The sequence below is a fragment of the Echiichthys vipera genome, assembly GCF_963691815.1.
Source record: "Echiichthys vipera genome assembly, chromosome: 14".
Taxonomy (NCBI): Eukaryota; Metazoa; Chordata; class Actinopteri; order Perciformes; family Trachinidae; genus Echiichthys; species Echiichthys vipera.
In genome coordinates this window covers 24,880,286-24,907,984 of record NC_139839.1, presented here as the reverse complement: position 1 = coordinate 24,907,984, position 27,699 = coordinate 24,880,286, and the positions used below count along the sequence as shown (strand labels likewise).

At 40.3% G+C, this 27,699-nt stretch overlaps 1 protein-coding gene across 2 annotated transcripts in view; it reads left to right on the top strand.

Moving 5' to 3' along the window:
* Window positions 1-1,118: 1,118 nt before the first annotated feature.
* hlcs (holocarboxylase synthetase (biotin-(proprionyl-CoA-carboxylase (ATP-hydrolysing)) ligase)) overlaps window positions 1,119-27,699 on the top strand; it is a 41,527-nt gene continuing 14,946 nt past the window's right edge. The window contains exons 1-6 of one of the 2 annotated variants that reach the window (XM_083926435.1): window positions 1,119-1,461; window positions 1,961-2,101; window positions 5,942-6,104; window positions 6,848-7,875; window positions 9,351-9,530; window positions 18,720-19,000. In XM_083926435.1, the coding sequence (XP_083782561.1) occupies window positions 1,198-1,461; window positions 1,961-2,101; window positions 5,942-6,104; window positions 6,848-7,875; window positions 9,351-9,530; window positions 18,720-19,000 (2,057 nt within the window). In that variant the 5' untranslated portion in view covers window positions 1,119-1,197. The remainder of the gene's footprint in view (window positions 1,462-1,960; window positions 2,102-5,941; window positions 6,105-6,847; window positions 7,876-9,350; window positions 9,531-18,719; window positions 19,001-27,699) is intronic. The other variant, XM_083926436.1, reaches the window with a different exon arrangement.

The window sequence follows — 27,699 nt, the reverse complement described above, 5'->3', positions numbered from 1 at the left end:
TTTCTGCTTTCACTGCTATCAAAGATGGTGTCATCCTGTCTTCAAGGTCGCCATCTTTGTTTAACAGCTCTCCCCCAAGCATTATGAACATGTGTAGCCTGCTGTCAAAAACTCTTGAGCGTGGGTGGTGTATTAGCTACAGCTCCTCATCACACAGTCCATCAGGCTTGAGAATACATCTAAATATAACAATTAATCTCAATAATTTAGCAAATTAATGCTAATAATATGCTAACGTTAGCTAACTTTATTTCTTCATATAGCTGTTATCTTCAGAAAATTGTGAGACCGGTAAAATAAATAATAATAACTCCTGACAATACTTAAAGTGCCCCATATATGACCCCATGTCAATATCCAGAGGTGAAATGATCACTTACATGCACTTGTGTTTAGTTTCGTTCAGCAGCAGCAAACGGTGTTTCTCAGTGTTTGGGGACCTGGAGTCTCTGACCCGCCGGTTGATGACCTCACGCAGCCTCTCGGCCAATCAAACGCAGTCACGGTGACCGTCGCTGACTTTAGAGAGACTGGGTGATCTTCTGTCATACAGTCTGTGACACAGGACAACCAGAGGCCCAGCAGGCTTTGTTTGCTAAAATGGTTGCTTTGAAAAAAATGGATTTATCAAGTGACTCAAGGATGTGGTTTCCTGTCCTTACTCACTCTACCTACCTACCTCCAGTCTACCTTTTAAATCATAGTCATTGTACATCCCAGGGCTGTAAAAATGTAGGACCAATTGCATGTACAGTATCTGGGCATAGCATACATTGACATTGTACTGTAGCTGTCTGGTGTTGTGTTCATATATAAAAAGTTTATTCTGAAAGTTAAAAAGTGAAATAAAAGGGCACTTATTAGGGAGTCCTGGATGAATACAGTCTCTAATAGACTGACTGACTACTCATTGACTGTATATTTTTATACAGTCTATGAGTTGTAGACGTCCGCCATCTTGTTGGTGTCTTCGTTGGAGCCGAGGGGACGAAGCCTAGGAGTAGCACCGGCACAGAGTGCACTATAGGTGGCAGTAATGCGCCTGGACGTGTGTTACCAGCCGCCGTTACATTGAGAGAAGAAGTCGCAGCAGTTAGCTTGACAGCCAAGTTCGACAATGTTGTGTCTGCTGTGGACAAGGTGAACACCCGTCAAGAAGAGCCGTCGCGATGCCCCCCTGCGTGTCCGCTGGTTAAGATGCTCATAACGCTGTGCTATGTCTATCTGTGGGTGCGCTTTCACAAGTGCTACTCGGTGCTGATCCGCAACAGCCTGTCCAGACTGAACAGCAGCAGCTTCGGCTTCAGCTTCAGAGTCTGCTCCAGCTCGGCCCCAGCACCAGCCACAGCATCGCCGGCCGGTCCACATACAGCCGCACGCCGACAGCACAGCCCGGTTCTACCCGAGGACAACGTCTTCCTTCAGCTGGGAGACAAGGCTGTCTATGTCACAGAGCCTCAGGTTAGATACGTGAGCTATAGCACGACACGGTGTGTACACAGTGTGTGGTGATAGTGCATGGGCCTGTCACAGCCTTGTTTACATTTGTCATCAGGTCCACCATTTACCCAGAACCAGACAGTGGTGCGACAGGCACTCTCACCTTTTACTTCACTGAAAAAGCAATGCCACAGAGTAGAGATACTCTGTTAAAGGACCATGTCCTGCATTCACTTCTTTACTAAGTTCAACAGTGTTGGCATTGACACTTCACTGCTTTGATACTGAACTGAATATGAGACTTTGAGCCAGTGTCTTCAATATGAACGTATCTGCAGCCCGGATGTCATTGTGTCACTGTCACTCTAACCCTGCTTCTACAGTTTCTACAGGACTTGATGTCATTCTGGGCCTTTGGTCAAATCATTCGATGACTCCTGTCACTAACTACTAATCAATGTGTAACAGTCTTGTAGTGTTTGGAGTTGTTATTTTTCTGTGCTGTCTGTGCTGTCCCCAGGCATGTGATGACCTCAGCAAATGGACTGTGCTGTTGGGGTCCTCTCTGGTTTGTGGTCCACGAATAGAGAATATTTCATTCATCATAGAAGCCACAGGACACAGAGTGGGCTACCATTCTCCTCACACATCGAATAAGAAAGTAGGCACCACACACTGCTTAACAGATCATATTCTCAGAAAAATCATTCTAGTTTAGAAAAACTGGCGTTTAGCAGGCACATTCGGCCCAACACCCAACATCATTATCCCCTAATACCATGAATCTATATTTCATATATTTGTGTTTTTAATATAATTTTCCATTTGTACTTCACTGCAGCTTTCTAAATACTATCTTGTTTATTTGATCATATACATTGTTGTAGTATAGTGAATAGATGAACTGCATAATGTATATATAAAAAAAACATTTAGAAGGAAAGGTTCTGTAGTACCATGACACAATATTCTCATACTAATGAGTTCACAGTAATACTTTGTTTATTACCTGTTAAGGTTATTGTAAATGGTATCCAACTGTACCAGTCAGAATGAAACTTCCTGTAACATCCTGATAGCTAACTTTTAAACATTAAGATGAGACGAGAGTCAGTGTGATGGCTGCTGCATTATTCATTTAAAAAAGTACTCGTTGCGCCCCCCGGTGGCAAAACACATCCAACCTTTGTACAGTAGAACAGGAAGTTACACACACTCAAAATGCTAAACAAGTCATTTAAACCTGTTTATACTGCTGGTATGTTAGCAGCATCTTTGCATATGCACATGCCCAGAAGAACCTGTGCGCCAGCGACAAGAAGGCACATTCAAAGAGCAGACAGGGCTGGAATAATTATTCAGCCTGGGAAACTTGGGTCAGCCCAGGACGAACTGCACATTCACAGCAGATCACATTCTGCGCTCTGAGTGGACTGTAGCTCTGAGTGGACTGTAGCTCTGAGTGGACTGTAGCTCTGAGTGGACTGTAGCTCTGAGTGGACTGTAGCTCTGAGTGGACTGTAGCTCTGAGTGGACTGTAGCTCTGAGTAACCGGAGTCAGTTCCACCTGACAGAAGAAAGCATACACCTTTTTTATTGGAATTCCATTTTGCGGCAACAGCCTTGGTCCTTATTAACTTCCTTGCTGCTGATGTCATTCACATACACTGCAACAGGAAGTAAATAGGGACACATTTAGAATGCTTATGTTTACATCTTTGAAAAGGTCTATACCGTATATTGAGTGACACTCAATAGGATCCCCATGTGTATGCATCTCCTGCCTGCTTTCCTACAGAGCATGATTAATTAAGTGATGAATCAAAAAAACAGGATCAAATCAGGACGAGTTGTTTCATTATGACAGGCTGAGGGTTGCTCCACTCGCATGTTGTTTTATTTCGTTTTTTTTATAAACCACTAACCATGTCCTTTGCTCGTGAGCTCACTTATAATTTTGTAGCATTTTGTGTCACTTTCCTGCAGGGCTCTTCTATTTTTAATGCGCTCCCCTTCATCTCCATTACTTCTCTTCGTCTTTTTACTTTTAATGCGCTCCCCTTCATCTCCATTACTTCTTTTCGTCCTTTTTTTTCCTCCACATTACTCAGCCATATGCTCTCTACGCACTCACCGAATGTCGCGTTTCTATCCTGTGTTGTTTTCGCTTTGATCGACCCATTTCACTTGCCATTTTTAACACTGGCCTAACAGTCCGGGCTGATCAGCTGGAATTCCCCTGCTGCTCAATATGGCAAGTCCAGTCCTGAGAGCAGCTAACTACCTAATCTTTTAACCTGCGTATACACATGTTTATGTCACACAAGTCCCTTCCCATTCATAGTATTCCGGGTCTCATTCAAATGTACTGTATTGTTAAATATGGGTCAATTAGTATCATTGAGATTTAAACTGTGCATGTGTTTGCATGTATAACATAGTTACCTATGTTATTTGCTTAAAAAGTGAATGTGAAACATACACATACATTTTGGGCGGGGGAACTCCAAACTGCTTCTGTCAGAAAACTACAGCACAACATCCTACTTTCTAATATAATATAATAATTTATTTGGTAAAGCAGCAACTTAGTGTAGATCACCTAGAGGTAGATGATTCCTCAGAGGAGCTGTGAGACACTTGATAAATACAGACCCAGAAGGAGATATTAAAATGTCACATTGTCGACTGTTGTGTAAGAGCTCAGAGGAAAAGGGGAACTCTTAAATGACACTGTATTAAGTTCACCTACAACCCAAGTTCCAATGAAGTGGGGACGTTGTGTAAAACGTAAATAAGAATCAAACAGAATTCAGTGATTTGCAAATCCTTTCAACCCATATTCAATTGAAGACACTTCAAAGACAAGATATTTAATGTTCAAACTGATAAACTTTATTTGTTGTTTTTGCAAATTATTCACTCACTTAGAATTTGATGTCTGCATCATGTTCCAAAAAGGCTGGGATGGGCATCAAAAGAGTGAAAGTTGAGGAATGCCCTAAAACACCTGTTTGGATCGTTCCACGGGTCAACAGGTTGATTGGAAACAGGTGAGTGTCATGATTTGGTAGAAAAGGAGCATCACTGAAAGGCTCAGTCGTTCACAAGTAAGGATGGGGAGAGGTTCACCACTTTGCAAACAACACGTTCCACAAAAGCTGAGACAGGGGTGTGTTTACCACTGTGTTACATCACCTTTCCTTTTAACAACACTCAGTAAGCGTTTGGGAACTGAGGACACTGATTGTTGAAGCTTTGGAGGTGGAATTCTTTCCCATCCTTGCTTGATGTATGATGTACTTCAGTTGCTCAACAGTTGTCATATTTTGCGCTTCATAATGCTCCACACATTTTCAATGGGGGGCAGGTCTGGACTGCAGGCAGACCAGTCTGGTACCCTCACTCTTTTACTATGAAGCCACGCTGTTGGAACACGTGCAGAATGTGTCCTGGCATTTTCTGGCCGAAATAAGCAGGGACGTCACTGAAAAAGACGTTGCCTGGAAGGCAGCATATGCTGCTCTAAACCTGTATGTACCTGTCAGCATTTATCTATCTATACATCTATACATACATACATACATACATACATACTACTACTTTTACTGATACTGCTTATCGATCTGGTACTTTAACGGTAGCAGTTATCAGTTTTTTCTTAAAGAATTTTTTTAGAAAAAGAAAAAAAATTGAGAATTGAATTAACAACTGATTTGTTTTCTTGTACCTTTTATAATGTACTTAAACTGTAGCCTACTGTAATAAAGCTTTTGAAAGCCATATCAGTGGTGGTGTTTCTGGGTGTAGTTGATTTATGGCTTTCATTTTCCATGGTAGAGTTTTAACCTGCACCTGTAGATGTAGAATTTTGTTAACTTACAGGTTTTCTTCAGTGTTCCTGAACCCACGTGGTGATATCCTTTACTGAACGATGTCGGTTTTTAATGCAGTGCCTCCTGAGGGATCCAAGGTCACGGGCATTCAATGTTGGTTTTTGAACCTCCCCCCATCCTTACTCGTGAACGACTGAGCCTTTCAGTGATGCTCCTTTTCTACCCAATCATGACACTCACCTGTTTCCAATCAACCTGTCACCTGTGGAATGATACAAACAGGTGTTTTTGAGCATTCCTCAACTTTCACAGTCTTCTCATAGTGTTTTCCCCCGTCTCAGCATGTTTGGAACGTGTTGCAGACATCAAATTCAAAATGACTGAATATTTAAAACAAATAAAAATAAAGTTTATCAGTTTGAAGATTAAAAATCTTGTCTTTGTAGTGTATTTAATTGAATATAGATTGAAAGGGATTTGCAAATCATTGTATTCTGTTTTTATTTAAGTTTTACACAACATCCCAGCCTGATGAATTGGGGTTGTAGATACATTTATTGCAACTTCAACAAAAAATCCTACCATTTTATGGTTGTCATATTAAGAAATTGAACTTTATGCATCAGTGCCGGAGTCAGCTAACCATTGATATGTGTTGTGTGCAGGTGCTGAAGTGGTCTGACTACTGTCTCCCTCTGGCCTGTAGCCCTGGCCAGCCATTCAGGGCTGTGGCTCAGGCCAGTGTAGATAACTTCAGTCGATTGGGGGTGGCTTTTATCGAAGATCGCCTTCAGCTGGACAATGGACTTAAGCCTTCAAAGATAATCCGTATGTTGCCTTCAATTACATTTCATATTTCCCCTCTTTTATATTCAATGGCATTTTCACATCACCACCTCAGAACACCTAACTTATGTCTTCATGCATCTCCTCCATGGCACATTTTATTTAATGTGCTATGCATTATGTTCTGTTTTGTAAGGTCAATTTATTAAATAATCAGATCACCAGCAAGTGTTAAGTTGTAACAATCGCATTCTTATTTCATCTTAATTTTATATTGGTTTTTAAGAGGTCACTTAACAAACAGAGAGAAATATCAGCAGGTCTGTAGTTCTGGTTCTATGGCCCACAAACACCACTCTCATCAGGGAGCTGTTTTCTGCCCTGATAGACCCACTATACACCTGCAGCACCAGGCAACAGACAGACAAAGTCAGAGAGGAGCTGTTGAAGGTAGTGAGGCTTTAGCAGCTAAAGAGACACATATTTTTCTCAACAATCAGTGGAAACTTAATTTGAACTTTAGTTCATTGTGACTGTAAATGAGTGCTAATGCTATCTGCTGGATGTGTAAATAGACAAATGTTTAATAACACATTCACAGATATAACTTTATGCTCCAAATAGGCCCCAAACAATCCCTGGACATGCCCAGTTTACTGTTATCTATACCTTGTAAAGGCCTTGTTAACATAAATTTTTGTAAGATGTTTTTGTTAAAAAAAAATGTAAGTCATCATATTACACTGCCAATGACATCTTTGAACATTTTTGTGACATTCCCGTAGCTGTCCTCCTCCAAGAATCCACTATCAGTGAGCTGTTGGAGAAGAAGTGTCCAGAGATTGAGACATCATCTCAGTGGTCCTGTGGCACCCAGACTGGAGAGGGTGTTGCTGGGCTTTCACCTTGTCACCTGTCAGTTGACCACCAGCACTTAAAGTGCCGTAAGGGCAGCCTCCTCCTCACCCCGGAGCTAAAGAGGAGATTAGAGGAGCGGCGAGGTTCGGAGCCGCTCCGCAGCACCAAGGACCTGGGACCTGTTTGTGACTCGGAAGACCATTCCTTGGGGAATCATCACCACATGGAGAGCCACAGACACCACCACCTCCATCTGTCCAGCTGCCATGAATGTTTGGAGCTGGAAAACAGCACCATCCTGTCTGTCAAATATGCCTCAGCTGAGAACATCCCAGACCTTCCTGATGATAACTCAGTTGGGCTGGATAGTGGAGATGAGACTCTGGACGATGTTGAGCATGATTCCAAAGGGCAAAGCCGTGGATTCGACTGTAATAATAAACCACCAAATGTTCTGATTTACACAGGTGGATGCCAGGAGCGTTTTCAGGCAGTTTGTCAGCTTTTATCAGAGTGTATTAACATGGAGAACAACATAATATATCCCCTCCTACCACAGCAGGCTCTGAACGACCCTTGGCTGGACAACACCAGGCTCCTGGTACTGGCAGAGGAGGAAGCCCTAACCCCCCAACTTCAGACTCGTTTTCTCACTTACCTGAGTCAGGGTGGCAGGGTCCTGGGGCTAGCCTCCACCCTGTGCCCTGCAGGCCTCTGTCTGGAAGACAGGGAGAGGCAACGCGGGCAGGTCAGCAGGCTGAGCTTCACCAGGGAGGACAGCACAGAGCTGGAACTGAGTGTGCTGGCAAGTGGGAAGGTCTACATCAGAGATACTCAAGGAGGAGGGGAAGTGGAGCTCTGGGGGGAGCTGAAAGGGGATGTCCCTCATCAGAGGGACATGGTTGTAGTCAGGGTGACCCACGGAGGGGACGACGGGGAAGCTGTTCTCTGTCAGGTAAAGTCATTATTGAAAGTGATGATTGTAGCTGTTTACAGGGCTGAATATTGTTTGAAATATTCCCCAGGTTCAAAGTTTTATTTGTCTCACACTCAAACAGCTCAGTGGCCACTTTCTTAGTAGCACCTGTAAACTCATATGCAATTATGCAATCCAATACAACAGCTCAGTCATAAATCCCACCCTCAAGAAGATAATTATCAGTTTTGATTGCCACTGTCAGAGAGGTAATGATGTAAGTATATGTTTATTATTGATGTTGCAGTCTGCAGTGGTGATGAACTGGGCTGCATTATATTGCGAGGTGTATCTAATGTTTTTGCTCAGTTCATTTACAAATATGAGGATGTTGATGATTACAAATGCACTATAAGAGATCCAGTACAATAACAGCAATAACTATGACCTCAGTAATTAACACTTCTTTCAGAATTAGGGCCTGACCAGTATGGGATTTTTGAGATGATAGACGGGGGAAATTCACTCATTTATGATATGGCTTGTGAAAATACAACTCTTTCATGTGGATTGTGAGCAGATTTTGCATAGATATGACTCTACAAAGGTACTTAGAAGGCGGTTTTCTAAAACAAAAAAGTTTATTAAAGAATATTTAACATTATAATATATATTATATCATATTATGAAGAATAGAAAATAAATAAATAGCCGTATGACACCATTTATAAATCACCCCAAGTATCGATTTCTGCATTATATGTTCTCTAAAAACGGTTTCTGACAACATATATGCCGATACCAATATGTCTCAGCCTGTAGGACGCTGCCATATGATCTTCTATAAGTTCTTAGATGCAAGCAGCAACAGTCAATCAGAGCCTCTGATAGGGCAGCCCAACACATGAACTCATCCCCGTCCTCTGTTTTGATTTTTTGGCATGTTCGGAGTTGCCGAATGGTGGGAGAGAATGTAGCCTAGACACATAATGTGTCGATAGAAGTTCAGCAGATCTTTTTCTAATGTTCGTCTTGCCAAAATCACCAGTCCCAACAAGGGCAGCAGCCAGGTGTCAGGTGCCATTGAGCTCCATCAATGCTGCGTTTTCAGTCTCTCTTACAAAACAATAGTCAGGTGCCCACATGGACATTACATTAAAACATTTCTTAGTGGATGTAGTCATTCTTCCTTTCCATGCTGAGCTGCAGAGGAGAGATGACAGCGCAAAGAGGAAGCTTTGTTCTGGAGAAAATGCCCACTTGATTTTTCTAACTGCTGAAGCCTCATATTAGCTTAAGTTACACATTAGAATGCATGTGGCACAAAAAGAGTTTTTTAATTACTTCAATTTAACACAGGCTGGGAGTGAGTGTTGACTATATATTGTGATGGTATGTCTAAATAGTAAGTGTATGTTAATGTAAAATGTATGTTAATATTTTTAGTTACTGTTGGGACTGGATGGTGAGTATATCAAAGGTTGTTAGACATGCTGTATGTTCCCTGTCTGCAGGCTCACCTGGAAATTGCTCCTGACTCTCAGAATTTGCCATCTAAAGGTTTTGATGAACTGAAGGTCAGCAACGCACTGCGTTATGAAGTCCTGACAGAGATCCTGACCTCCCTGGGCCTCAGCTGTGAGCTGAACCAGACTCCAGCCCCAAGTCCAGTCCACCTGCTGGCCACTTCTCAGGTAACACCCCCACTGCTCATCTCTCAGTCCTGTGGCAGGCCCAAAGATTAAGATAAGGCCACAGGTCACAGTGATACCAGCACGGTACTAGTCAGTCTAGTCAACTAGGCATCGGTCACACAAGATAAGTCTGTGGTTCTTTTACACCATAGACTGTATATTAAGATGGACGAAGCCCCACTGTCTCCCACTGTAAAAAAAAAGTGAAGCAGTAATATCCCTGATGCAGGGACTGCCATGTTGTTATTTTGCAACCACAGTCTGTACAGTAGTAATCGGGGGGGTAATGAAGTCGCTCCCATACACTTGCACGACTGATCGTGAGTCACTCGCAGCTGTCAATCATGACATTTCATTCTGTTTTTGTGGCATCAGAATATTAATAAAACCAATTTATCAGAAACATAAAGCCCCTGAACACCCACACAGGTGTTTTCAGTTACCCTGGTTGATTAAACCTCTTCTCAGGACTGTGTGGCAGTGTCTACTGTGATTGACTGACATCTTCCTGAGTCTCCTGTAAGCTTTGTTTCACCTATTAAGGCGGGACAAAGTACACCTTTATCATTCTTAGTGGTAGATGGACATTTCTGAACTCATAAATTCCCATCTAATTCTCGTCAAATCCCCGCCCACCTCCACCCAAGCAGAGGTTTAATCACCCAGAAGAACTGAAAACACCCGTGCGGGTGTTCAGGGGCTTTAAATTACAGAGACCCATGTCCCATCCACTAACTAAGGGTTTAAGATCTATGCTGCAGCCAGCCACCAGGGGGAAGTTGTGAGGTTTTGGCTTGACTTTCAGGGAGCTGTCAAGCCATCCATCCTTTATATACTGGTCCAAGCCAACATGTCCCAATATTCCCTGTAACATTAAGTATATAGACAAAAGATGAAGTGCCTGTATGAGACTGCTCTGATGTGTTGATGGTCTTTCTTTCTTTCAAGAATGTGAAATTGTTGATTCAACAATTCACATTTCTTGTGTCCTTACATTTCTGGTGACATTCTGCCCCTCCTTGAGAACAAATATCTGTTCATCATCATCATTATCCATCATCTGACCATTCATCCACTCACTCATTCATCTATTCAGTCACACACATGCAGTGAGCAACAGATTGTTTGTATAAAAGTTAATTGTATGAGCTGCAGGATAGATATCCTGCACACTACACATGTGGAAACAATTTAGGTCCTAAATGTATGCAAATATATGAGCATATATGCAGCAGGCTTACAGCAGGTCTGTGTACGGACGGCCAATACAAACGTGAGGGCAGTAAATCAGTCTTTGATCAGCCAGCTCAGTGACTGACCGCAGCCAGTGCTGCTCACTTTGGTTACCACACGGTTTGATTTTTGGAAAACATTGAAGTTCCGTCTAAGAGGCACTCTTATTAATAACAACCACAAAAAATAAGTTTGGAATTAATCGGGAAAAAAAAGGTCATTTGAAGTGTGCAGATATAATTGATATTTTCTTAGTTAAAGTTGCCAAAAATAGCTGACTTTTCCTTTAAGCTGCTTCGGTAATAGCCTGGGTCTCATTGTCTCATGTCCAGTTTGTGTTGAGAGGTCAATTACCCTGCTCAAAGTTTTCTACTCCTTACTCATTGAAGAATGCAGAAGTATGTGAATGGATTCAATCCAAAAGTTAAACTATGGACACAAGATATCTCCTTCACAGTAAAGTCCATTCTCAGTCTTTGTGACCCGGAGGCTTCAAGTTTCCATATCCCATGTATGTTGCGTACTGGACCGTGATTTGTGATGTCATAAAATCCTGGTATGCTGGTACATCCAGGTGTTAAACTGAGATTTAATTAGAGCACGGAGAAACTTTTCTTAAATTTTAATGTCTGCACAGTGAAGGTCAAAGGTGGTGAATTGGCCATAAAGCAAAACATATTCTGGAAATTGTTGTTACAATGCATCATCCTCAGATTGAGATACATAATCATGTTCAACTTGAAAAATAAATGTAACATCAGGAGGATCACTGTTGTTGTGCACAGAAACCCTTTACAATAGCATTTAAAGCTGTCATCAATTGTATGGATGTGTGAGGAAAAAGACAATGGCAGCATTACTTTTGCAATGTCTCAGAAGATTGAGGGAGTTTGTCAGGGGTGGTGCATCGTCATGGAGTAGGAAGACAGCGTTTTGATGCTGAATGTACTCAGGTAGAACCACTAGGGGGAGTCGGAGCTCCAGGCGGCTGAGATACTGGAATTAAGGACCAGAGTTATTCCTCAAAGCAGCTCTGCCACTGGCTGCTGTCAGTGAAGTGAAGTGTTCTGTTTTGGCACAGAACCTCGGTCTCCTTTAAAAAGCAATCAATATTGAATTCATATTGGTACTAGTAGTATTGTAGTTGGAGCTGTTTCTTCATTGTTGTATATTTGGATTGCTGTGTGACCTTTGACCTTGCTGCCCCAGCCACCACCCCCCCATCTCAACAAGAAGCAGGCTTATGGAAATTGGGGGCTGCAGAATCGTTTCCAGATTGTTGTGTAGGCTGGGGAGGAGAGCTGGTAGCCATGTACCTCAACACGTCTGTAGAGTGGCCTCTCTGCTCTGAGTGTGCTACGCTCGGATTGTTTCCAGTAGCTTTTGTTCAGTCCTAAAGTTGTCAGGTTGTTTTTGTCTCTTGGTATTTTGGTCTTAAGTATGAGTGGTAGAGGTTTCCATTTGTGCTTGCTGACACACATTGCTTCTTGCACTCAGCAGGTTGGCAGCTCTTTACCTGAATAAGTAGAATTTTACAGATTTCTTTTTATTCATGTGCCAAATATCAACATATTTCAGGCCCAAAGATCTAATCTCTGTCATCTATGAACTCCTTTTTAAATGAATATCTGTGGGTTGTGGACTATTGGTCAGACAAAAAAAGCGTCACCTTGTGCTCTGAGTTTAACTACCCAGCTATCTTTAATGTAGTTGTCATAGAAACAAAAGCCACAGGCAGTGCTCCAAAGTGCTAGGATGCTGCGCTCAACAGTGCCCTGCCAGCGAAACTTTACATTAAAATAATAACTAAAATAAATGATAAACTATACACACACAAGCTGTGTGTGTGTGTGTGTGTGTGTGTGTGTGTGTGTGTGTGTGTGTGTGTGTGTGTGTGTGTGTGTGTGTGTGTGTGTGTGTGTGTGTGTGTGTGTGTGTGTGTGTGTGTGTGTGTGTGTGTGTGTGTGTGTGTGTGTGTGTGTGTGTGTGTGTGTGTGTGTGTGTGTGTGTGTGTGTGTGTGTGTGTGTGTGTGTGTGTGTGTGTGTGTGTGTGTGTGTGTGTGTGTGTGTGTGTGTGTGTGTGTGTGTGTGTGTGTGTGTGTGTGTGTGTGTGTGTAAATGACAGCAAAGCGCGTCTTTAGTTTTTGGGCTGTGAAAAACAATGCTGTTTATTCTGGTGTCATATTGGCAACACTTCTAGTCACATTCTCATTAAAACACACAAATGTCAATGTAAAAGGCAGATTGTAGAATTAGATCGTGTACAATATTTATGGAGAAATATGACTAGTCATCAGGCACTATCCACAGGCACAAATCTCACTTTTTTATTTGATCAATATCTCTCCATTTAGGAAAGAAACAGGTCAGTGGAGTAGTTTTAAAGCTTTGTGGGCCTGCAGTAACATACACAGCACTAGAGCATGTCCCTGCAACAGCTGTAAGGTTGACACACTCTGGCGTAGTCAGTCTAGTAGCAGGACTCTTTGCAGGTGATGAAAACCCTCTCTAGCACACACTAATGCATTCAGTGTGGTGGGGATCAGTGCGGCTGACTTCCATCACTGCTCAGTGGGTGTTCCTGTTCTCTGCTGTGAGGTGGTAAATCAGCGTTTCCCTCTGTCTGGAAATGAAGTGGACTCTTGAGTTAAATAGAATCAGGACTGGAATGATTTTTTTTTTTTACTATTATAGGATTGGTTCAGAAGTGCAGAGGATTATTGTTTGTCACAACTTGTTTGAGTTGATAGATGTTATTGTCTTTAGTTACAGTTATAAAGAGATCTCAAGACAAAAGTTGGGTGAACATTGCCCATTATGTTAAACGATGTATTAGGTCTCAGGCTGTGCCGTCTTAAGTATAATAGGACCCATGACAGCCGACCCCATTCTCTGGCCCTGACCTAACTTACCTTTAAGCTGCCTTAACTCCTACTCTCACCCAACCAAAGTGGATGGTCAGTGGCCTTACATTTCTATCTGATATCTGCTACAGGAGGACCGATTAATTGGGGCTGATTTTTGCTTTTTAAAAATGATCTGCATTGGCCAACACATGACCAGGTTAAGTGGGTTATCATGCAGGCACATGTGCTTAGTTTAGTGTACGCTCATCTCAGTCTGTGCACGTAGAGCGTGTAATATGAGTAAACAGAGTTGTTATTATTATGATTACTAATATTTCTTTTTTCAATCACTTAGACAGTGTCACATGCTTCAGGACAGTTCTGATACTGGACTGTTACTACTATTAACTATCATGTATTAGGCCACTCTAAACATTTCCCCAAATTCCCCAAATGTTTTTTTGTTCAAAATAAATTAGTTTGTTATGGAATTATAGAAGAAATTACTTTTGATAATAAAATACTAGCCTTGTTATTCTGTTGGTTTTTTTTTAATAGTTGCTAAAAATGGATTATCAATCTAATCTCTTATCATTTTTGTTTCATTTGATCAGATGGAAGGAGAAAATAAAAATTGTCCACCGGCTGCCCTGATTTCTAAATATGGGCATGGGCCATAGAAAAACCGTATCGTTCCACCTCCAGTATCTGCTTAGGCTAAACTGCCATGGCCCGCTCATTTGTCCAGACGTCATCTCTGCTTCTTCAGCTCCGCTAGTCTTACAAGTAGTGAGAGGCCGCTGTGTGTCCAGGCTGTTACATGAAGCTGTGGCCTCACAAAAGGTTGTTTAGCCAGCTTGGATACTGAGATGGAATGAAGTGAAAACAGTAGGGGACTGTTGCAGCAGTGCTAACGGCAAGGAAAATAGTGTCAGGATACAAATCCAATATATTTAGTCAATTTAAAAAGTACTACTATTACTACCGTCCCTTTTTAGGCCAATGTGGGCAATTTCACAAATCTCTGAGCAGAACTGTTTATGAAAATATTGGATTTTGTATATGGTGTCAATTACACATGACACTGTTAGGGTTACAGTCGTATGACAGTGGTATATTTTCACCTCAGAATACCACTTTTTAACAGAATTTTGTAATAATAATAATAGTGGTGATTATTATTATTATTATTATTATTATTATTATTATCAGTTATAAGAAGAGCATGTTTTCTTTTTAAGAAACACTGAACTTTTTATTCAATGGAAATATGTGTAAAAAGTCTCCATTTTTGAAAATATTAATGAAATAAAATAAATTCCTTACATAAGCAAATGTTCACAGTATCATAAGCATCAGTTTTCATACCACGATATTCTGTGAAAGCCGTACATTACTGCAACCTCGCTATTGAGTTCCACTGCTGCTGCGGAAGACCAACCTGTGCGTGAGACACTGTGCTGTTGTCAGTAGCTGTAGGAGCCTCTGCAGCTGATGGAAACCTTCTCCAGTACACGCTAATGCACTCAGGTTGTCTTCCACACATTAAGAAAGAGAATATGTGGTCGTGTCAAAAGACGCATTGATTATTTTGAGTGTGTAACTGGAACAGGGATCAGAATGGTTCATCAAATGTGTTGTGCTTTAACCTTTAGTGTGAATTGCATTGGCTTTAGATCTTGTTGTCTTGTGTTGTTCCAATTATTTGTAGACTATACTTTTTCAATTGTTATTGGTTCAGGTGGGACACTTTTTCTGAGTAGTAATACTATTTTTTTTCTTTTCTTAATAGCAGTTGCTATTTGGTTTAATCTCAGATGAATATATTACGGTAATCAAACATGTTTCTGATGTATGTTATCTTCTTTGATATCACACCAGACACCTTGTCCTTATTCTGAGTCCTGTAACCCTCGGTTTGTGGCCAGTTTGTTGTTTTATCTTTAATAAGTAGATTCAAGGGGCGCCCAGTAGTTCACTTTGTAGGGCGGTTTCACCATATACGGAGGATGAGTCCTCACCGCAGCAGCCCGGGTTCGACGCCGACCTGTGGCCCTTTGCTGCATGTTGATACCCCTCATTCCCTATCTACCTTCAGCTGTACTTTCAAATAAAGGCATTAAAGCCAAAAAACAATCTTGGATTCTAAACTTGAAGCACTTTATGTTAGTGAATTGAGAGTGAAATGTTTAAAATTAGACTACTATGCCAAGTGTTTTCAGGACCTAAAACTAGATTAGTTCTAGATTTTCATGGCTTCTTCAACTAAGACGAGATAAAAATATTGAGTTTTCATTGAATAAAAGATGACCAATACTAAAATGACTCAAATTCCCATGGACATTTGAGCACTAAAATCTAAAATGACTCCAAAAGACAAAAAAGGAACACTAAAAATAGGTTGTAACGCACTGACGTCACAATGAGAAATGAGTGCCAAGCACAAGTATACGTAAATAAATAAAGATAAGGACAGCACTCTGAGTTTACTGATTTATTCAGTTGCCACACAGACCTTTCAATTGCTAATGCGGAGGTAGGGCGGCTGGTTCCCAAACGTGCGTGTGGTAACTGAATAAATCAATAAACGTGGAGTGCTGTCCTTATCTTTATTTATTTAGAAAAGTAACACCAACCATGAGCAGATTCACATGCACATCGGTTGTGCGTATGGCCGTTTCGCTGCTTCTGCTGTAACATACGGTAAATAGAGCTGATACACTCTTCATGTATCAAACTTACAAAGATGTCTGACACTGGGACAAATCTGTCATGCTCATCATGTGACAGGGTTTGATGAGAAGTATGGCTGTGGAGTTAAGGATCCAGCTGTGAAATGTCCGCATCATACCATCGTATCATACCGAGTGCAAACCATATCCTGTTATGACTTATGAGGATGACTTCATGTTGATGTCAAATCAAATTAAATTAAATGGTAGATTTCAGACAGAATCGCACAATAAAGGGTTTCACATAATTACATCACATACATACAATAACAGACAATGAGAGAATGAGTCACATCTAATAAGAGAGTTGAAGGAAGTCCATAACACAGTAATATACTCACCATAGAAAGAACAGTGTAAACATTAAGGCAACATGTTTTGTGGGTGTGAGGACACAGGAAAGAACCCTGATTAATGAGAAGTGAGTGGAACAGAGCAGACTGGGACCGCTGCCTAATTACACCATGTCATTGATTAGCCACACACGCTGATTATCTCCTTCAGCACGTTTGTTTCAAATGCAAAAATCCGTCACATCCATTACAACTCTTCTTTTGGATAGCCGATTCTGAATAGGAAATGTCTCTTTAAAAGCTTGGAATGAGAGATGGTGCCTGATATGGAAAGCCAGTTAAATATGTGTCTGCTCGCTGCGGTTTCAGAAGATCCATGATTATACGGCTGAGTAATAACAATAACAGCCATATTTAAGTGGCAGAACCCCTTAATATAACCCAATACATTGACTTCATATAAAAGTTAGTGAAATTAAGCACTTCCCAATTTCATTTTATATAACAGCAGATAAAGCATTTTGCTCTGTCAACACATATTAAAGAATAGTGAAGGCTGGTGTCCATTCACAAGTATTATGTGTGTAAGCCTTATACATCTTTTCCTCGCTGCCACAGAGCTTCATGACATCCAAAAACGATTAAAAACACATAAGTGAGTGGGTTCCACTGGGTGACCTGCTCCTTTATTACCATGAACACTGAAAACAGTCCCCAGCTAAACTATATAATTACTCAAAAAGATTTACGTCTCCAGAATCAAACCAACAGCCACAGTGAGGAAACCAAAGCACTGACCTACTTTATCATACCTAAATGAAATTCATTTATTCTGCTTACTTCCAGGTTCATATTTGGATTTTGGGTTTCTACTTGAACATGTTTACATGCTTTAATGTTTAAAAAAACAACAACACACAATTCTTTTTTCATCCTGTCTATAAATATACCTGTATTCAGCTTATGTCTGAAACACTCTGTTTAAGCGCCTGTCTCTTTAAGACCTCCTACAGAAAAAGCCCAGTCTGCTCTGATTGGTCAGCATTTCCAGGTCTTCCACATTTAAGCTTTTGATGCACATATATAAATATATATATAGAGACGATGGGCATTTCTCTGTGGATTGAACATCTTGATACTTTCACAGTATTTAAATAGCACCTCAACCTGTTTTATATTAAAGTCCCAGTCGGCAACAATTGTTTGATCATATACACTGAAGCCGACACTATGCACCAATAGAACAACATAAATCATCCAGTTTTATAAAAATAAAAAAAATCACACCTCTACCTGCACGTAGAGCCTGTTGTTAGTTTTGCATGAATCCACCGTGCCAGAGTCATCCTGTCCACTCATCGCAGGGCTGACTCTCAGGCACAGTTAGTGCACACGCCACAGATCCCCCCTCACGCATGTTACAATATCACAGGCACACACCTCAAGCTAGGCATAGGCTAAATGACGTTAGCAGTTCCTATCTATGAGTAAGTAAGCCAGCCTACCTCGGTGTTATACTCCATGGCGTTTATTGATGAGAGAAGACACAGCCGCGTTTACAGGAATGTGGTGCACACGCACTGACGAGCACTCGATGGGAGGGAGCAGAGGAGCTCTGTGGTTGAAGGGGGGGGGGCGTGAGAGTTGTACACATTCAAAATTTGAGTCAACTCGATCTGCTAGACTAAAAAAGGCCTACACAGATTGTAGCGCACTTATTCTACATCACCGAATTTCCTTCTTTGCTCTGGACATAATGTCTACAGTAATAATGTAATTCATACAGTATATGAACTATGAATGAGGACAGCTTGCACAGAGCTACTGAAACTTTCACCTCAAAATGCACCAAACGGAGAGTGAAGAAAATCTCACTTTTTACAATCCAGGGCCTTTAAACTAGGTTATACTGCCCTCATATTAGGTGCCTAGGCCTATGAAATATTGTAATGCAAAAGCGGCTATCACGTACATCCAATAACATAGCAGAAACTGTAAGTGACGATTTGTCTGTGGAGAAATTGCTATAAAGTTTCTTATAAAATAAATAACTGATGTTCTTATTTCCTTCTCTGCTCCTCACAGGAGGCCAAGGCCAGCTTCCTGAATTGGCTGCAGACACGTGCAGATAAAAATGGCCTCCTCGCATTGCCCAAGGCCTCCCTCCAGATGATGTCCTGTTCTGACCTCCAGGATGGTCCTTCACTGCCCGATGGCTCTCTGGCCCTGGTCACTGACTCTTCAGAGTCCCAGAGCTGGGCCCAGTTCAGTATGGAGACCTACAACAAGAACCTGAAGACCAAACTACTGGGGCGCACCCTGCTGTATGCTGAGGTCGTCACGTCTACCATGGACCTGCTGCAAGGGTAACACATGTTCTTCTGAGCCTGTTTAATGTTTGAAAGTACATTGAGGCTGGCAGCAGCGCGTTCTCACAGGCAAAATGGTGGCTTTGTGACCAAACAGACACGCAACACTTGATTGCTGCAATGTGCTCAGGCTAACCAGCTGTAACCTTACAGAGTGCCTTTCATCACTCTAAAGCACAGCTCCCCACAGCTAGTCAAATAAACTAGTTCAGCTTACTTACACTTTTTATACTTGATTGTTCAAAATCCACATGATATTTATTTTATCCATACCGCATCTTGCGAGCATGTTTGACTCACTGTCGTTTGGTCAAGAACGCAAAGCTGTTGCCAACTGGGAAAATTTTTCATGCCGTGAATCAAGCACCATTCATTCACAAAGACCACTTAACATGTATTTTTTACTATACACAAGAAGATGCTTACTGTTTTAGGAGTTTGTCAACTGCACTTCCATAATTAATGCTTTACATAATTGTTGTTTGTTACTTTTGGAGTGTTTGTGTTGCACCTGGCCTCTCTCCTCTGAGCTGGCCTTGTGTTGATCACCATGAAGCTCTGGTAGCTGTGAGTAACTGGAGGTGCTTCTACCTCACAGAAAAGAGTATACAGGTCTTTGTTTTCAATATTAGTCCCATGCGTATGCATTTACGGCTTAGAGTCAATTTAGTTTTTGAAAACACAGAATCAACTCTGGAAGTGTAGTTGTTTCATTGTGACATGCTGAGGGGCAGCCCTCCTAGAATGTTCACAGCATTACTCTGCACTTTCCTCCAGGTTTTTTCTGCTTTTAATGAACTAACTCTCATCTCCACTTTCTCCCCTTGCTCCAAACTGCTCGGGAATGAGGTCTGAACGTTGTTGAAGTTGAACAACTATTGTGAAAGAGCTCTTCATGTAGAAAAGCCATCTGCCAAAATTTGGATAGGGATATTTTTATTTATTTAATTTTTAATTGTATCCTTATCTAAACAGGAATCTTGAAAAGCAGTATGAAAACACGAGAGATATGATACTTTTTTCCTTTAAATTATACTGACTGCCAGTGCTTGGGGCAGCAGTTTGATCCCCCACTTCGAGTTATGATCAGTGTAAATTCAGTGTTGACATTTCTACACAAAATATATTCAGACACAGCATTGTATTGATAATCTTGATAAAAAAATGATTTGAGCTGAAATCAAACAGCTTTTGAATAAGTAAAATAAAAACCCAGAGCAAGGAACAGATCAACCTCCTAATCTGAAATACTCAGTCCCACGTGTGTGTGTTTGTGTGTGTGTGAACATACATTATGTGTGTCGTGTTAGAATCATCGCGAGCATGTGCACATAACAGGTGTGGATGTAAAAAGAGGCAGATGAATGTACCTGTGCGGTGTGGCATTTCAAAGGTTTTAGAAGTGCACGCACAAACGTGTACGTGCGCGTGTACTCACACACCCACCTTAACCGCCACCACCAAAAAAATTAATTAGGAGCAGCATCTCGAATAACTCAAACACACCTACAATCAGTTCAGTCAGCCTGCCCTTGTAGAATAGATTACTATGTAAATGTAGAATAAATACCGCATTAATGTTTGACGTTCAGGCTTCGACCTGGTCGACACTAACTTGACTCTTGGAGAAGGTAGACTCCAAGAGCCTACAGGTGGATGCTGTCAGACAATGGTGGAAAACAATGCTGCATGATGTCATGAGCATTTCAGATGCTCACTCAACAAAGTGCCTCTTTAATGAAAATGAAGTTGACTGCAGCCAAGTGAGGGTGAAAAAAGATAGCGATACAGCATCAAATCCTGTGTGTGTGTGTGCGCGTGTGTGTGTGTGTGTGTGCGTGTGCGCGTGCATGCGTGTGTGTGTGTGTGTGCGTGTCGGGAGGGTAGACGGGCTGGAACTAATTTAATGCCTAAGTGACCTCACTGCAGCAAAGGCAAGTTGCACCTAATAGACTTCTTTGTCTGCATCCACACGTGAGTAAAAGTGGCTGTTGAGCGGGTCGATCAGGCGGCAGGTGGGAGCAATTAAAACTGTCATAAAGTTTGAAAAATGGATTGTGGAGCTGCGCTGAGCTGATTGGAACAGACAGTGTTGTCATTAAGGTTATACAAAAACTAATGCAGGGTGAATGAGTAGGCCATATAACCCCAAACCTGTTGCTGCAGTTTGATTTCACTGTTAATGTTTGAGTTTCCAGATGTCCCTCTGGAGCAGCCTTGATTAATGTTATTATTAAGGAATGTCTGTTTTATTTCTTCAAGCGTTTGTGTTTATTAAGTATTCAGTCTGATACTGACTATTTTCAGAAAAAGAAAATCAAGCTTCTTGGTAGAACTGACAGTTTGAAACAGTTTTAGAGGGATGCTAGTGGGAGCTAACAGAGCAAAGCACTGAGTTTTTGCTTTGTGCTCACTCATACTGTGGTGTTACAATGTAGCAGTGAAACAGTTTGTGTTCTGTGGGTTTAGTGTCTTTTTAGCAGCCACATACTAACCACATGCTATCTAACAAATGTTTTTGTTAAACGATACTCACTGCCTTAAAGGGACACACTTTTACAGTTTTATAATGTGGCTCAGTGGCTCTGGACTCACTGAATCAATTCAAGCTTGGGCTTGGAGAATACATATTTCTAACAAACCTGCATTGCAAGGATCCATTGTAGGGCTGCAGCTAATGATTATTTCATTTCTGATTAATATGCTTATCGTTTTCTAGATTATTTAATTGATCTTTTTCTTTAAATGTCCGAAAATAGTGAAAAATGTCCATGCCAGTTTCTAAAAGTCCACTGGTGTCTTCAAATGTCTTCGTCTTTTAATTTAATTTTTGATTTCATATGACAAAAAACAGAGAACGGCAGGATATTTACATATTTGAAAGGCTCAAAACATAATTTTCTACCTTTTTGGCATGAAGAACTACCTCCAGCTGTTAATTGATTATCAAAATAGTTCATGATTACTTTACTTTTAATCGATAAGTCGACTAATCTCTCGTCCCTCCCATTCTTTTGAAAGCAAATTCTCAGGAACCTCTGTAGGGAATTTCTTCAAATTTGGGACAAATGCCCACTTTTACTCAAAGATGAACTGACTAGATTTTGGAGGTCAAAGGTCACCGTGACCTCACAAATTGTTTTCTTTGTTGTTACTGTTACTCAAGAGTTAATCCTCATAACCACTAGGTGGTTATTCTAGTTTCCACCTGATTTTGATTTGATTTTAGTTATAGTCTAAAATGTTTATTTGTTTTGGTTGCATTTTAGCATAGCATCTTTCTAAAGCAGAACATGACAGAGAGCACAATTAACACAAAAGAATAATCAGGGAACAGACAGAATATAATCTTACAATAGAAATGAATATAAAAGTGTGAAAAATCATTTCCACACAATAGGCAATATTACACATTTGTAATATAGCTACTTTCTGTTGATAAAAAGATCATCTCTTTGATCAGTGTAAAGATGATCAATAATTGCGATACACAATACAATATAGCATAATAAATACAGACCCCACTTAATCCCCCATCAGCTATTAATAAATTGGATATCAGTGTGTCCTGTAAACCTGAAGACTTTGATAAAAATTCTCCAGAGCAGCAGCTCCATTATTTAATAAATGTCTTATGTCCAATTTGACAATATCTTGTAACAGATTTTCTCTGTTAATCTAAAGAAGATATGAAAAGATGCAGACTGAAAAATATCAGGCGTATATAGTTACTCAAGTGACCTGAAATATCAATGAACTGGCTCATTTTCTTAGCAGATGCTTTATTCAATTCAATTTTATTTATTGTGCCAAATCATATCATATTATCTCCAGACACTTTACGTATTGAGTAGGTAAAGACCACACTCTATTACTCTATTCAATATTTACCCAGCAATACCCTCATGAGGAGCAACAAGTAGAGATGCACCGACCCAGTTTTTTCTGATCCAATCCGATACCTGTGCTGAGCGTATCGGCCGATACCTGACACCGATCCGATCCTACTGTTGAATGAATGAAGCGTGAACCTGTCCATGTGAGTGAAGGCATCAGGCTCTACATAAACATTTAGCCTTGTTAAAAAAAGGGAACTAATTAACACAGATATAAATGTACTTAATACTATTTATTAACAAATAACAAAGTTTACATTAGAAAAAATAAATATCTTTTCCATGTAAAGTGCACTGCAAACATTTTGAAATGTGATATAAAACCCTAACCGCTGCTGCAAACACAGAACTGAAGCGACTAGTAACTGTATTACTGTGTATGATATTAATAAACAGAAATGATTAGCTAATTAGTCAATATCGGAGCCGATATCTGATCCGGGTATTGGATCGGTGCATCTCTAGCAACAAATCACACTTCTTTAATAAAAATAGTAATAATTATTATTATAGTTCTAATTATAATTATATACAGTATTAATCCAGCAATCTTGTGCACACTATGACAGTGGTGACATTTTGCAGTAGTAAAAGTAAGCATTTATTATCATATGCCACAGACAAACCAATTTTCCCTAAACAATACGACTTTGCTTTCCAGAAACATCAGGTATAAAGAAATAAATAGGAGAAAATACACAAAGAACACTGTTTACAATATACAGTATTCATCTTATTTGTGTGAGTAGTAACTAGATGTATTCACCTGCAGTTTCCAGTCACAATTTAAATATACACAAAATATCAAAGATGCCAGTAATACAAAAAATATACACAACAAATACATCCCATACACCATTACAGTGAGCAATGTATGGTAGAATGATATGAAATAGGTGCCTGGGTCCAGACCTGAGAATCCACCCACTCCACAGCCTAAATAGTTGACAGGTCTGTCTGATACCAGGCAAATAATATAGATCTGTTAAAAACAAGGTCAGTTGTGAACAATGTAAACACCAGTAAAATGCTGAGTCAGTGGTTACAGAGGTGGGAAGCTTCAGAGCCTGTTTTCATCTAGTATGGCGTTTCTCTGTTGATATAATAGGCCTGAATATTCATATCCACTCAGAGTTAGCAGAAGTGGCCGTGGTGATAAACAGCTTCATTGCTCCTAATATTCCTGAGGATGTTAATGGAATAGTATCTCCTTTGAAAAATAGGTTTATGTCGTTAATGAAATAGTCAAACAGATGATGGATTTCAGATGAGTCAGTTCTTAGAGTCCTTTAAAAAGACAATGACTGTGGCTTTTCTTATATGTGGAGTATAAATAAAGGATTGAGAGGGCCTAATAGCCAGAGAGGGAATTGGTTTGAAGGCGAAGTGCATGCAGGTCAGCGCTGCCTGAAATTGAGGAGCTGATGAAAACACAGGTTCAGCCACTTGAAGCTGAGGCTCAATGGCTGGCAGACTGTGTGTTTGTCCAGGGTATTAATGCTTTGTTTGGCAGGGGGCGGCTAATAATAGCCAGTACTGAGACAGAGAATAGTGTTCTCACAAGGTCACACCAAACTGGAATCTCAATGCTTTTTAGTGAGCGGCTTCACACTCAGAAGCCCTTCAAACACCGTCCATAGTGGTCCATAGTAGTAGACATAGTGGTCTATAGTAGTGGGTGTTCATCACAGTTAGGGGGTTTCAGTGCTGGCTGTGGAAATGTCATTCCAAATGGTTTTATACGCATAAGTAAAGGAATAGCTTGTCATTTAGAGAAAAACTCTTATTGACTTTCTGGTGGAGAGTCAGAGGAGAAGCTACCACCTTCCTGTTTAAAACCAGGCTACAGCCAGCAGCTGCTTAGCTTAGATTAGCGCAAAGACTGGAAACAGGGAAGAGGCTAGCCTGGCTCTGTCCAACAGAAACATATATCGCTCTAGTTTTATCCGTGCTGAAACTGAAGTATAAAAAGTGTAAAAGGACAACACACTGTGGTGTTGTATGGGGTCATGTGCTGGATTATTTATTGACTCTTAGCAGCAATTTCCTGGACTCTCTGCTGGTTGCCTGTTAAGCATATTTCCCAAAATTTCAAACTATTCCTTTAAAGTTATAATCCATAAGATTTCCATTTGGTATTAAGTGTCTTTTAAGTTCCTATCTATCAAAGAGTGAGTTAAAACAATGGTGATTGATCATATGACCCACTAATGATAATATGACAATAATCAAAATTGGGAACTTCCAACTTCTGAGTCAGGCTTGTAGTAAGGGCCAAAGTGTAATAGGAACGTGTGTGTGTGTGTGTGTGTGTGTGTGTGTGTGTGTGTGTGTGTGTGTGTGTGTGTGTGTGTGTGTGTGTGTGTGTGTGTGTGTGTGTGTGTGTGTGTGTGTGTGTGTGTGTGTGTGTGTGTGTGTGTGTGTGTGTGTGTGTGTGTGTGTGTGTGTGTGTGTGTGTGTGTGTGTGTGTGTGTGTGTGTGTGTGTGTGTGTGTGTGTGTGTGTGTGTGTGTGTGTGTGTGTGTGTGTGTGTGTGTGTGTGTGTGTGGTTTTAAGAGTGTAACATATAGGGGAGGGACCAGACAGAGAGGTGAGGGTGTATAAAGTTTACAAAAGATCAAAAAGAAAAGAAAAGTGAACACACACAGTGACCATGAACCTGATAAGATGGGGGGCTAAAGAACAGGCTCACCTGCAGTTACATCGTTCCACCAAAGAGGCCGCTAGAATCAAAGGGATCGCAAATCTTATGGATTATGACTTTAAGATACTTTTCAAATGTTTCTCTAAGCCATGTTTTTATTTATTATCCTGATATTCTGATAATGGTCATTTATTACAGTACTCGTGATCTCAGTGATGCACTTTGGTGATACGGTGTAAAGCAGTATAGCGAAAAAGTATCACAGGACAGAGAAGGCCTAGTGTTACACATCTGAGAAAATGTTTGTCCTTTTTTTTCTTATTTGTTTCTTACATGTCAAGTTGCAGATACACATCAGTTCTTTTTTGAATCAACAGAAACCAAGAATCAAAAACTGCAAAGTCACTAAAGTCATGACAGAATGCTTGCTCAAATTCCTATTTACATATTCTTTGTTTTGTGATTTAATCAATATTTTGCCACAGTTTTATTTAATTTCACCTGCTTGTATTGTGGCATCTAAGCAAGGCATCCAAAATGAAAAAAGCATCACTATAATAAAATTGAATTGAATTGAACTGAATTGAATTATTATTATTATAAAACAACCCAGTCCTTCATGTCAGTTTAAACAATATTCAAAATGACATATAATTCAATATTTATTAAGTAGACAATACAAATACTATACAGTATATACACTGATACTATGTCTACATATTGTGGATACTTTGCACACAGGTAATTAACAGGTAAAGTTATAGAGTGCTGTAGGAGCAACATATTTTTGTAGGCTGACCCAGAAGTTAGCATCGCCCTGGTTCCCTCAACAAAAACTCAAGGGGATTTTCCCATTCGATTTTGGATTATTGCAGATAAAACGCTCTTTGGTAATCAAAAGTGTGTTACCTACATGTTTTGTTCAGCAAGATAATCTTCAGAAATTAACACCAGTTTTTGAAGCTTAAATAGGAACACTAGAAGTAAAAACCTTACCTTAGACTATAAACAAACCTCCGTAACAAATCTCCTCTACTGCGTGATGAGGTTTGTAATCTCATTTAGCCACTTGTTAGCAACCACCTTTTTAAAGACATACAAGCTATTTTATTCTTTATATAATAACTAAAAAGGAATATCTAGAAGAGATTAAAATTCGGTTTTCAGTCACACCACTGTTTGCTTTATTTCCATGGATATAATGACACAGAAATTACAAGGTACAGTTTCCTGCCTTACAATCTTAACAAAATGATTACTTTTTTATTTCATTTTCTTGATCAAATGTTTTTTTTTACTTATCAAAAAATGATGAAAAAGCCCATCACAACTCTAGACTCCAGGATGTGTGTCTCTAACACACATCAAATCACTACCAGTTAAATCCAATATATTCACTTTACCATGATAAGTCCTGATGAATAAAGCTGCAACCAGAGAATGTGTGGCAATCAATCAATTATCAGAATATTTGGAGATTGATTTTCTACCAGTCAACTAACTTATCAGCCAATAGTTTCAGCCCTATTTGTGTGAGTGTGTGAGTGCTAGCAACACGCTGTTGGTGTTTGGTTAAGGATAGTTATTAGTTTGGAAGTGTTTATTTGTGAAAAAGCTGGGATAAGAGACTACAGGGGTTTTCTAACACCACTTGGCTGGTCCAGAGAGCATAATGATTCTTTTCCTGCTCTGCTGAACTTGATCCCTGTGCCTGAAGCAACACACTTCCTACTTGTTGACTTTTTCTTGTAAGAGCTTTAGGCTCAGACATGAAAACCCAAGGGCCCACTTTTACTTTTGTATTCTTTTCCCCCCTTTATTTTCCCCCGATGCATAAAGGAAGAGAGGCAGCGATGGATGTAAATGCAATTCTGATTATTTTCCCTTCTACTTGTGGTCATACAAATTCTGTTTTCCATGTAGTCTGCACATTTGTAAGGTATTTTTGGCATTAACCCAGTTTTTTAAACACTGTCATAATGTCACCTTTGCTGCGACTTAGTCACACAAACAGAACACAGTAACTGCAGTGTAACACCTCCATACTATAGAAAAACAACCCTAACAACGGATTCTTCTACTTAAAGCTGTTCCAGTTGTTGGGCAAAAGACCTGGCAATCACTGTTTGTTTTGACAAGCAATCCAATATCCAAACT